The sequence below is a fragment of the Crinia signifera genome, chromosome 5 (genome assembly GCF_055691185.1).
Source record: "Crinia signifera chromosome 5, ASM5569118v1, whole genome shotgun sequence".
Lineage (NCBI taxonomy): Eukaryota > Metazoa > Chordata > Amphibia > Anura > Myobatrachidae > Crinia > Crinia signifera.
In genome coordinates this window covers 196892984-196906479 of record NC_139221.1, presented here as the reverse complement: position 1 = coordinate 196906479, position 13496 = coordinate 196892984, and the positions used below count along the sequence as shown (strand labels likewise).

At 42.4% G+C, this 13496-nt stretch overlaps 1 protein-coding gene across 1 annotated transcript in view; it reads right to left on the bottom strand.

The window, feature by feature from the left end:
* Nucleotides 1-4124: 4124 nt before the first annotated feature.
* Nucleotides 4125-13496, bottom strand: part of RPRD1A (regulation of nuclear pre-mRNA domain containing 1A) — a 199090-nt gene continuing 189718 nt past the window's right edge. Inside the window, exon 7 of the mRNA XM_083188387.1 lies at nucleotides 4125-6280. Within this exon, the coding sequence (XP_083044513.1) occupies nucleotides 6131-6280 (150 nt within the window). The 3' untranslated portion in view covers nucleotides 4125-6130. The remainder of the gene's footprint in view (nucleotides 6281-13496) is intronic.

Genomic DNA, 13496 nt, shown 5'->3' with positions numbered 1-13496 from the left:
TTACCAGTCTTCTGCTGGCAAGATTGGATGTTTGGTAATTTGACTGCTGGCATCCTGTCAGCCAGGATGTTAACCACATCCCAATTAGGCAAAAAATGTCACAGCTACATTTTACTAAAATACATGCAAAGTTTATGCAATTCGTCTCTGAACAGCATATTCTGGAAATGGGAGTGAAGTAAAAACAAGCACATTTGTATCACATGGTTGGTGGAAAATTCATTATTTACAGCCATTAAATAATTCGTTGCATTGCACAATATATATATAAGAAAATAGTATTTGAAATTATTTTTTGTTATAAATATGCACATATTTAAAAACTTGTAGAACATATTTTAACTGAACAGAAAAACAGTAAATGAGTCAGTAGTTTACTATACTGTATTAACTGTATTGTGTTTTTAAATTAGTGTTTCTTATGTAGCTTTCACATCACACTTTTAAAACGGTATACTGCCGTTTTTTTGCCTTTTAAAATGTTAAAGGCTGCAGTGTGAAAGTGTCATAGTTGAAATACCATTTAAAGTTAACTGGTATTTCAACACGTTTAAAAAGCAGAGTCCTACCCGTTTTAAAGCCAATTCAGAGCCGTTTTTTGTGCTGTCTGAATGGCACTGAAATGGTATTTAGTAAAAAATAAAGGTTAGAGCACTGTGATAGGCTGTCCCTTGTCTTGTGTCCCTTCCCTGAACCAGGAAATAAGCTGTGGGTGGAAACGTGTTCAGAGGTTAAACGGCTTGACTGGTGATGTGAATGGTACTTAACCCCTTCCCGACATTTGACGTACATTTACGTCATGGTCGGGAAGTACTTCCCGACACATGGCATAAATGTACGTCATGGTTTCTAACTGTCACTGCGTCTAGAGACGCAGTGACAGTTAGGTGATGTCTGCTGTCCCTGACAGCAGACATCCCCCCTCGTCGCCCAGGGGGGGCAGGGGTGCCCCCCCCGGTCGGCGATCGCTGTGATTGGCTGTTCAAATCTGAACAGTCAATCACAGCGTTTCCTGTGTTACCGGCGGCTAAGCCGCTCGGTAACACAGAAAACGGTGGTGATCGGTGCAGCACCGATCACCACCGAGCGGCAGCACCCCCCTCCCACCCGCCGGGCACTCACCCGGCAGCAGCAGCAGCTCCAGCGGCTCAACCGCTACGTCCGGAGCGCACGCTGCGCTCCCCTCCTCCCCCCTCCCCCCCGCAGCAGCAGCAGCAGCATCATGCTGCTGCTGGAAAAGTTAAAAATAAAATAAAATAAAAAAATGTGCAAATGTGTGTGTATATATATATATATATACACACATATATATATATATATGTGTGTGTGTGTGTGTGTGTGTGTGCGTATACCGCACCGATCACCAACGATCGCCAGCCCCCCCCCCCCTCCCACCCGGCAGCCCCCCTCCCTCCCACCCACCCGGCTGCCGCAGCGCCAGCACCCCTCCCACCCCCCCGCCAGCCGCAGCGCCAGCCCCCCTCCCAAAGCTGGTGACCAAAATGGGGTCACTTGTGGGGGGGTTCCACTGTATTGGTGCTTCGGGGGTCTTGCTAATGCGACATAGCACCCACCATTCATTCCGCCACCAAAAATCACTCCTTCCCTTCTGAGTCCTGCCATGCACCCAACTGGTATTTTTTGGTCACACGTGAGGCATTGCCGTACTCGGGAGAAATTGGGGCACAGATTTTGGGGTGCTTTGTCTCCTTCATTCCTTGTGAAAATAAAAAATTTTGAGCCAGAACTGCATTTTTGTGTAAAAAATTACATTTTTTTACACAAAAATGCAGATCTGGCTCAAAATTTTTCATTTTCACAAGGAATGAAGGAGACAAAGCACCCAAAATCTGTGCCCCAATTTCTCCCGAGTACGGCAATGCCTCATGTGTGACCAAAAAATACCAGTTGGGTGCATGGCAGGACTCAGAAGGGAAGGAGTGATTTTTGGATTTTGCAGCACAGATTCTGGTTGAATGACCCCCGAAACACCCATACAGTGGAACCCCCCCACAAGTGACCCCATTTTGCAAACTACACCCTTCAGGGAATTCATCAAGGGGTATAGTGTACATTTCAAACCCCCCGGGGTTTCACCAATTTTGATACAACTGAGCTGTGAAAATGAAAAATTTATTTTTTTCATTTTCACTGCCCAGTTGTATCAAAATTGGTGAAACCCCTGGGGGTTTGAAATGTACACTATACCCCTAGATGAATTCCCTGAAGGGTGTAGTTTGCAAAATGGGGTCACTTGTGGGGGGGTTCCACTGTATTGGTGCTTCGGGGGTCTTGCTAATGCGACATAGCACCCACCATTCATTCCGCCACCAAAAATCACTCCTTCCCTTCTGAGTCCTGCCATGCACCCAACTGGTATTTTTTGGTCACACGTGAGGCATTGCCGTACTCGGGAGAAATTGGGGCACAGATTTTGGGGTGCTTTGTCTCCTTCATTCCTTGTGAAAATAAAAAATTTTGAGCCAGAACTGCATTTTTGTGTAAAAAATTACATTTTTTTACACAAAAATGCAGATCTGGCTCAAAATTTTTCATTTTCACAAGGAATGAAGGAGACAAAGCACCCCAAAATCTGTGCCCCAATTTCTCCCGAGTACGGCAATGCCTCATGTGTGACCAAAAAATACCAGTTGGGTGCATGGCAGGACTCAGAAGGGAAGGAGTGATTTTTGGATTTTGCAGCACAGATTCTGGTTGAATGACCCCCGAAACACCCATACAGTGGAACCCCCCCACAAGTGACCCCATTTTGCAAACTACACCCTTCAGGGAATTCATCAAGGGGTATAGTGTACATTTCAAACCCCCAGGGGTTTCACCAATTTTGATACAACTGAGCTGTGAAAATGAAAATTTTTTTTTTTTCATTTTCACTGCCCAGTTGTACCACAATTGGTGAAACCCCTGGGGGTTTGAAATGTACACTATACCCCTAGATGAATTCCCTGAAGGGTGTAGTTTGCAAAATGGGGTCACTTGTGGGGGGGTACCTAACTTTTAGCATCTTATGGTGCCTAGAAACCTACATGGTTCCTAAAAAATAATCTCATAAAAAGGAGGCTCCAAAATCAAGTAGGTGCTCCTTCTATTATGAAGCCTGTGGTTTGGTCACCGTGCACACTAGGGCCACATATAGGATATTTATGAAAACCAAAGAATTGGGGGAATCAATTTTTAGTCACATTTCTCTAGTAAAATGTACTGTGTTCCTTAGAAAAATGTATTAAATTTGCAAATCTGCAAAAAAAATGAAATTTTGAAATTTCACCTACACTTTGTTTTAATTCCTGTGAAACACCTAAAGGGTTAACAAACTTCCAAAATGCTGTTTTGAATACTGTGAGGGGTGCAGTTTTTGAAATGGCATCATTTATGGGGGTGTCTCACATACAAGTCCCTCAAAGTCACATCAGAACTGAACTGGTCCCTAAAAAAATCAGTGTTTGAAATTTTCTTGAAAATTTGAGAATTTGCTATTCATATTTGAAGCCTCCTAGTGTCCAAAAAAATTAAAAGGAAGTTGAAATAATGATGGCAACATAAAGTAGACATATGGTCTATGTTAGTTATTAACTATTTTGAGTGGTATGATTATTTGTCTCACAAGCAGAAAATTTAACATTTTGCAAATCGCTAAATTTTCCATTTTTTCACGACATTTTGGTATTTTTCACAAAAAAACACAGACTGTATCGACCCAAATTTACCACTAATTTGAAGTACAATGTGTCACGAAAAAACAATCTCAAAATCACTGGGATAAGTAAAAGCAAAAAAAAGTTATCCCCACTTAAGTGAGACATGTCAGATTTGAAAAAAATGGCTCTGTCAGGAACGCAAAAACTAGCTCTGTCAGGAAGGGGTTAAATGGTATTTTTAAATGGTAATCTGCTGCAATATGAACACTAGACCCATTTAAAATACCATTTAAAATTACAGTTTTTCAAAACGTTTCAAAATGTTTTATGTGATGTGAAAGCTACATCATAGAATCAACATTACTTCCAACACATGTTTTTACAAGGTTTAGAAATACAAAATTAATAGTTTGCAGATTTAGAGACAAAACACAGTTTTAAGACCAAACACAAAAACGCTACACAAGTTGTTAAAAATATAAGTTGTGACCGTTCACAATGTACTTGAAATATACTGTAGATGAAGCCAATACGCATGTAAACAATCTGCAAATGTAAAAACACGATAACAAAGAAAAAGCAATTTGCAGTATGAGAATGGATAGGCTTAAATAGTCTAGTACACATTGTAGAGGAAATCAGCACCATTAGAATGTGTTTCCATGTAAGTTTGTGGGGGAAATTTACTAAGATGGGAGTTCTATTTCACATGGGATGTTGTTTTGGGCAACCAATCAGATACTATCTATTATCTTCTAGAAGGTGTAAAATAAAATAAGTAAGTTCTGATTGGTTGCCCATCACAACATCCTATGTACTTATGTGTTAGTTGGGCGCATACTATAGTTAGTACGCTCATACCCCCACTATCCATGTCGGCATGGAGTTGATTTTATATAGTGTGGCGAGCGCGAAGCGTGGCGAGCGTACGCGGAAAACTAAGCAAATACCTTAGTAGGCGCCCAACTAACATATAAGTACCCTCCCATCTTATCACATTTTCCGCATATGTCTAGCACTTTTATACAGAAACAACAGTGCAATTGTAAAAGTAAAGAATTCTGCAGAAAATACACATCTATGGGAACATTGAATTGCCGGTGACTTGTTTGCACTGACTATCTCCTATGCCCCCTGCACTTTACTGCAACAGGATTTTGCTCAAAAGTGTTCACTCCCACATAGGGTAAAAATTACTTTTGAAAGAAAGAGATGCGAATTACCCACCAGCTATTGTCTCTTTCATCCACAATTGAATTCCCCCTTAGAATAGATATCCAGAAAAATGTTCTACCTAAAACTTGCAGGCTAACTCAGTTTTATGAAAATATATAAATATTTTAATAATTTTTTAGCCAACATCTAATTTGCATAACAGAATTACACATATGTCTACATACACCTTTCCCCATTCAGCTATATGGCCAAATTAGCCATGCAATGGAATTGACGATTTGGCCACTTTCCTGCCAAATGAAGCAAAAAGGGAAAGGCATAGCAGGACACATCTGTATGTATGTGTTCATTCTAGAGTTTATGGGGGAAATTAACTTAGACGGTTCTGTTTCAGATGGGATGCTGCTATGGGCAACCAATCATATTTTATCTATCCTAGAAGGTGCTAAATTAATAAGTAGATTCTGATTGGTTGCCCATAGCAGCATCCCATCTGAAATAGAACTCCCATCATAGTAAATTTACCTTTATGGCTCCTATTTCCTAAACCATTTCAGGGCAAAAAAACTTTGACAAAATGTATATTCAGCAAACACTGAAGTAGTGAATGCACCTGGAACACACTGCTTCCTGTATGATGCAGCCTAAGTATAGACAAAATTTATTTTACTTTATTTATGTATTTTTTGTGTTTGTGTGTGTCCTAATGCAAGTTGAGAGGGCATCCTTGTGAGTTTAATTATAAACGTTATACGATAAGTAATGTTTCGGCAATATGTCCTGGGGAGTACAACTGTATCTAGAACAAGCTGGCCAAAACAGAAACATTTTTGCAAAAAGTTATTTGATTAAAATTATGAGAATATCGGTAGTTTAATAAAAAATTACTTACACCCAAATTCCCTTTCACCTAGTCATATCTATGTCTATGCAGAAATTCAGTTACATAATTTACATTAAACTGCAAAAACATATGTTGATATACTGTACTCTGTACAATGTCAACTAAAGCAGTTCAAACCTATTACATATACATATATATATATATATATATATATATATATATATTATATATATATATACTATTCACAGCATAGTAGTACCATTTTTTGTAATCCATCATACATGTACAGTTCATGTGGCTTTTGACGATAATATAGATAACATTACTGTAACACAATGTGAAGGGTTTGCTTTATGTTAAAATTAAACCACACTTTATACAATATACAAAAAATACTAATAAGATTCACTTATTCAAAACCAGAAATCTTTAGCCATTCATCAGCTTCTTGTCAGTCATCATTGTAAAGATCCCCAGCATATGGCAAATGGACTCTGCTGCCTGTAACATTTGGAAGACGTGACAGATCTGGCAGATTTTGGATATGTAGTCGCAGCTCTTTTCGGACCAGGGATACTCTTGCTAGTTTGCGCTTGTATTCCTAAAAGCCAAACAACAACATAATGTCAGCAATATAGTATTGTGCAACTAATTGAAGTGTGAACACAATCTAGTTTTTAAGGCCTGTAATTAAAAAAGAAAATATCACTTATACAATATTATATTTATTTTGAGATTTACATGCCAGGTCACTTCAGCACCACCTCTTTCCATCCCCTCTTCAGTAGAAAGGTCATTAAAATATTAATGAAGTACAGTATCTTCCATGGTAACAGCAGTGTTATATGGTAATACAGCAGAAGGTGTCTGTTATGTAGATGCTTCCTGCTGCAGTAGTTATCTGACCTGTGTCCTAGGAGGCAGACATCGGATCACACTTACACACCTTCAGGCAGCTTGTGGCACCCATGATGATGTGAAGCTGCCCACTGCTTAGGCCAGAAAATAATCATGCAGCGACAAAGATCCTGGCCTCTACCCACCATCTAAATGGTGGTGATACACCTGTTTTCACAAATGGAGGCCATCACCACCCCCCAAACAACAACAGAATATAAATCATTGACAGACTGATGCCATCCCTGCATCACAGGACCCATTTCTGCCCATGCAGAACGTGTCCTGCACATGTGCAAAATACCAAATGTTCAATCTGACCTAAATGAGGTCCTATACTGGCCAATCCTCTCCTAGAGGATGGCTGTCTTGTTTCACGTAGTGGGAATCCCCACAACCATTTATTTTATAGATATAGATTGCATTCACTCCATATTGCTATATATTTATAATGCGTGTATAAGGTAATTACCACAAAGAACATTGAGCCTGTTCCAATTTGTTTGCAAAAGCCAATGTAGCTGTGAGTTTTGAAACTATCAACAACAGAAATTGCACCACTGCAAAATTTCAGAAACTGTGTACCATTAACAGCATTGATGCAAGTCCGAGGAACTTCAAATCTATGAGTGAGTCTATGGTCTCCTAGAATGCTAATGAAAGCTGCAACGCTGGCACCATGTTTTCTGCATATGTGACAAAGATGTAGGTAGAAACATGCCCTTAAATTGGTTATGATATGCCTATATTTTTGCTGCAACTCCACATTCCTTCCTAATGGTTTATGACCATCAATCGATGAGAATAAATGTTCACTGCAACCAGCCGTGCAAAGATACCTTGGCAGATGTGCAGTCTTCCAAGATTTGCCCAGTTGCGTAAATATTGGCACAAATGGAAATTATGCCTATTATATAATTTTGGGGTAGATCTGAAAGCTAAAAATGAAAGTTTTGATGTAGCCCATAGCAACTAGATTTACGTTAAGAGGACTTTGGTGGTCCACATTCTATGGTGAAGCTGCACGGACTCTAGTTGCGCCTTGTTTCTTATTTCTCATATCCTTAAGCTATCATTTCTCTATAGCAATCCACAAGATAGACATAACACTGGTTGCTATTGGCAACATCTTACATGTTCTTAACATGATCTTTACATGTTTGTTTTATATTTATATTTGTTTTTATACTAACATAAGTTTTTCCCGCAGTGGCAATTTGTGATCACAGGTGTCAATTTTTCATATAGTTTGTATATTTTTTTTAGAATTCACACTTTCTTTTGGAATAAGATGATAATGGTTATCAAAAGTGATACCTAGTGAAGCAACCTATGGTACTATTCCTTGGGTTTCCCACTAAACCATAATTTGTGGCTGTACGCTCATATGTACTGCATGTTCCAGCATTACACCAGAATGGCTGGAACAATTTACACAAAACTTGGTACACACATGATTTACAATCTGTGAACAAACACTGTGGGGAAACACACCCCTAGAACCACTAGGGGTGATGCAGTAGCACAGAGTATTTTAGTAGACAGCATAACTCTGGAATGACTGGAGCAATTTACACCAAAACTTGGTACACATATCAATTACAATTTGTGAACAAATACTGTGGGGGTAACATACGCCTAGGGGTGGGGCAGCAGCACAGACTAGGACATGCATGATATGTCAGTGATGACAGAGGTGCATATGACAGGGAAGTGACATGATGTGAGGAGGGAAAAAACATCATTTGTTTTAATAAATAGTTATTGATTAATACATGTGTATTGGATGGTAATTCAGACCTTTCCTTTGTATAAGCGCAGTGTTTTTGTTGTTCAGATGATGTGAGGAGGGGAATGGAGATAGCATGAACCCACACAACGAGTTATATAGTGGCAGTAACAGCAGGGCCGGATTATAATGGGGGCACAAGGGGTCAGTACCCCTGGGCCCCCCTCTATCTAGGGGCCCCCTGTGGTTGGCATGTATTTTTAGAAATAGTGCTGCAGCTTCACCTATCTGCCAATGGGCCTTATTCTAGTTCACTCTTTCTGACAAAATCCTTCTTAGATGGACAAAACCATGTGCACTGCAGGGGGGCAGATGTAAAAATGTGCAGAGAGAATTAGATTTGGGTGAGTTATTTTGTATCTGTGCAGGGTAAATACTGGCTGCTTTATAGATCTCACTTTGAAGTAAAACCACACCCAAATCTAATTCTCTCTGCACAAGTAACATCTGCTCCCCTGCAGTGCACATGGTTTTGTCCATCTAAGAAGGATATTGTCAGGTAAAGTGAACTAGAATATGGCCCAATGTGACAATGATTAATGGTGCTGAGCATAAGGAGTCAAGGCACACTGACTGCAAAAGTGTGCAGTGCATTACTTGGAGTTGACTAAGTCCCATAAGACATTGCACAAGAGGTCAGAGGCTGAGTGGCTTGTGCTGAGCTCTGCTTGGTGGAGCTCACCATATGGTTCTCAGGCCCATGAAGGATAGCAGCAGCAGCTGCCTTGTTATGGGAGGGTTTTTAATCAGAGGCAGCGCTGAGCCTGTCAGGGCTCCTACAGAGGGACAAACACAGGCTTTGCATGCGGTATATATATATATATATATATATATATATATATATATATATATATATATATATATATATATATATATATATATATATATATATATATATAGGCAGTAAAAGAAAAGAAAAAGGTGCGCTCCATAGTGCATTAAAAGAGACAAATTTATTGAGGAAATAAAAAATTCCCGGGTACAGCAATATAAAAGCCTCGTACCAAGTATTGAAGCTCTGTGGACTGGTTACCACATGACATGTACATACTATCCAAGGCAAGACAGCTCACACGATCAGCCCCTCTGGAACTCCCTTTCAGAACGCCGCCAGGCTGGATTGCCGTGCAGAGGACGGGGGAAGCCACCAGAGTACAGCGTCACAGGAGGGAAGGTGGATGAGCGACGTAAGCCACGCCCTGACGCGTTTCGTCACTAAGACTTCGTCAGAGGGCGTGGCTATTACGTCCGCTCGTTCGGGTTTTATGGTGTAATCACCAGAAGCCAGAGCCCGTGAATGGACAGCGGGAGATAACACAGGCGCGCGCTAGAGCGCGTCTGAGTAGTAACATATGTGAGGAAAATCATAGTTCCTAATAGGCCCAAGAGAGAGGGTGCGCCCGTAGGGTAACCAATGAGGAAGCTCAAGACCAGAGCTTTGCTGTGCACGGAACTATTTTGCCATGGATTTACAATAAAAAAAACTGACAAATTAAAAATATATGAAGTGCATACATGACATTACAACCATTAATACAATACAACTATACATATATAAAGTGCATTCGGTTTTGTATAAAAAGTTAGCAGCAGTAGGACATCGTAATTCAAACGGCACAGTATCGTTGAAAACATCGTAATTCAAATTAGCACAACATTGTGTGTCTAATGACGTTTTTAGATCAATTGAATATCAATCCAAGCCTGTAACACACAAATATACATGTACAGAGAATTTATAATATATGCAGAAAATATATATAGTCATATAAAAATCAACCAATAAATTGGCTCGTGTGGATAGCCCAATTTTCAATAAATCATGGACTATACAATAAAAAGGAGCAGCAATTGATAAAGATACAGTAATTAATAAGAGAACACACAAAATAAGCAGAAAAATTAATTAATGAAGGGTGTTACTTCATAACCTTCGTTTAAACCTGTGGGGGCGAGAGTGTTAAGTTTGAGGATCCACATAGTCTCTCTTTTAATTAAGAGTCTATCGTGGTCTCCCCCTCTCTTCCCTTTTAAAACAAGTTCAATCCCTTGAAAAGATAAACTACTCGGGTCGCAATTATGTTTTTCTTTAAAGTGTCGGGGAACACTATGATTAAGTACCCCGTGTTTTATGTTCCTCAGATGTTCGAGGATTCTCACTTTCAGGCAACGTTTAGTTTTACCGATGTAGAAATTGAAGTGTAGCATGGCTCCTCCCCCTCTAACCTCCCCTCAGACCCCAGTCTTAGTTAAGTGCCCGGAGAAGTCGGATCCCTGGGCTAGGGCTCCTCATAAAGGGGCTCTTATAATTTTTTATTTCATTCAAAGAAGTGTATACAGGCAGCCAGAGGACCCTACTGACTGCCTGCTCTGTGGGATGCCCTCTGGGGGGTCAGAACGGCACTGCCTGCGGCGAACACTTCTGACGCTGGTCACCAGCGCATTGGCGCTGGGGACCAGCCACAGCCTCCCGCGGCCAGCATTATGGGTCCGTGGCCGCGTCTCCCGCCGGAGGTGCAGGGGCAGAGCACGGGTGACGGCTGGACCAGAGTGCGCACTGGTCCAGCGAGGAAGGCAGATGTCACTCAGCGCCGCTGTTCACAGCACGCGCTGAGTGGAGCGACAGAAGGGGGCGGAGCTTCTCCCCTTCTCCTACACTGAGTGCCATTTTACAGCCCACGCTGCCTCTCCCTGCTGGTGTGCCTCGACGGATCTCCTGCACAGAGCATCAGAGCGCTTCCTCCACCTCATCGGCTGGTTCACTGCGCTGGGTGAGTGAAAGGGTTTCCCACTGGGATTCTTGCTGGAGTGTATTCTGTGTGTTGGGCTTAATTCGGGGAAAGTGGGCTCCTCTCCCCCTATTATTTCTTTCTCTCCCTCACTGCTACCTATCATTGTGTGTGGTCAGTTTGGGTGCTGTGAGATTGAGTGAGAACTCCTTGCAGTCATATTGAAAACAACAGACAAAGGCCTCTCAAAAACTGTTTGTATGCACCTAGTGCAATCTACAGTTTACTCAGCACATTAAGGGTGTAACCCTGTGCAGGTAATGCCATGAAGGGGAAGAAGCAGACAAAGACCATTCTCCCCTCCTCAATGTGGAGGGGGTCACTAGTGTTTTATCCACCCTGGCAGCAGAACTAGCTGCATCCTGCAGGGATAGGGAGGTGTTACACACCCAACTAGCTTCTATGGGTTCAGCTGAACCTTCCTGGGCCAGGGACCTTATCAAATCAGTGGATTCCCTAGTCAGGGCTACAACCACGCAGCCTGCAAGCACACCACCTCCACCTTTAAAAAGGAGTATTCCCTTGTTATTGTGGGAAGACTCATCTGGGGATGAGCAGGACGATCCCCTGGGGCATGTGCAGGATGACCCCCTCCCTCAGGCAGATGGGCGGGATGATGAGGTCCCAGAAGGGTCACAAGGTTTAGAGGCCCTTATACAGGCCGTTAAGTTCACTTTAAATGTAACAGAACCGGAACCCCCGGCCTTTGTCCCTATCTTTGGCAGGCCCACTAAGGCGGTGGTGTGTTTTCCTGAATCCATTGAGTTAGATAAGCCAATATTGGACGTTTGGAAATCTCCAGAAAAGAAGTTCCAGCTGTCTAAACGGTTTAAAGGAACTTATCCCTTCTCTCCAGAGAGGAGAGGGATAAGTGGGAAAATCCACCCTTAGCGGACGCTTTGGTGTCTAAGCTTTCCAAAAAAGTGGCCCTTCCTATATCAGGGGCAGTAGCTTTAAAAGACGCTCCAGATAGGCGTCTGGAAGCGGGGCTAAAACATATTTTTACCACAGCGAGGGTTACTTAACGCCCTATTTTGGCCATTTCCTGGGTTAGCAGAGCCATGGAAACATGGGCAGAGGAGTTATCTAAAGGTATTGAAGAACAAAGGTCTGTGGAGGACCTGTCCTTGCTATCTGCCCATATACGCGAGTCTGCTGCGTACATAGGGGAAGCCGCCAGAGATTCAGCGGCTTTCGTTGCCAGCGTTTCCACCTTGTCCATCACAGCTAGACGCTCTTTGTGGCTCAAGTCATGGCAGGCGGAAGCGGATATAAAGAAGGCCGTAGAGGGACTGCCTTTAACAGGTGACATTCTATTTGGTCCTGAGCTGGACAAACTGATTGCTCAGGCCACGGGGGGAAGTCCACCTTCCTTCCCACCTCAGCTCCGCCTCCAAAAAAGCCTTACCAAGGCCCTTCTTTCCGTTCCTTTCGAGGAGCACCGAAGTTTAGGGGAAAATCCAGAGGCTCCTTTACCCCTTCCAGAGGCAGAGGTGTCGGAGGCGCGGCCACTTCCTCAACTGCAGGATCCCGCCGTCCTGACACAAAACAACCAGACCGCAGCATGACTGTCTCCCATCCTATCTGGGGGATCCCAGAGTAGGGGGCCATCTGTGGGATATTCACCAGCACTGGATTGCGTCCTGTACAGACAAATGGGTTCTGTCAATTGTCTCTCAGGGCTACAAGCTGGAATTCGCTTACAAACCCCCCCTCCAATTTTTCACAATGGGTCTCCCTCATGTCGAAAACACCGCCTGCTTCTGCTCCAAGTGATTCAAAAACTGTTGGCGGCCCGAGTCCAAATACCAGTCCCGGCAGCTGAATGCACAGAAGGCTTCTATTCGCCTCTTTTTCTGGTGCCGAAACCAGACGGGTCAGTTCGCCCAATTTTGAATTTAAAAACTTTGAACAGGTACATAGCCTACCAAAAGTTCAAGATGGAATCGCTGTGATCAGTAGTCGCTGGGCTGGAAACGGAATATTTGGCTTTAGACATCAAACGTGCCTATTTACATGTACGTATACACGAGCATCACCAAAAGTTCCTTCGCTTTGCAATCAATTTTAGGGCACTGCCCTTTGGCCTGGCGTCCGCTCCGCACCTCTTCACAAAGATCATGTCGGTAATGGTATCTTTACTACACGCAAAGGGGGTGAATATTGTTCCTTACTTGGACGATCTTTTGATCAAGGCCCTGTCCAAGGAGCTGCTACTTCAGAGCATTCATGTTTGTTGTCAAGTATTACTGCAACATGGGTGGGCTCTGAATTACAAAAAGTCCCAACTGACTCCGTCCCAACGGATACTTTTCTTGGGACGGACTCTGGACACATCCTTC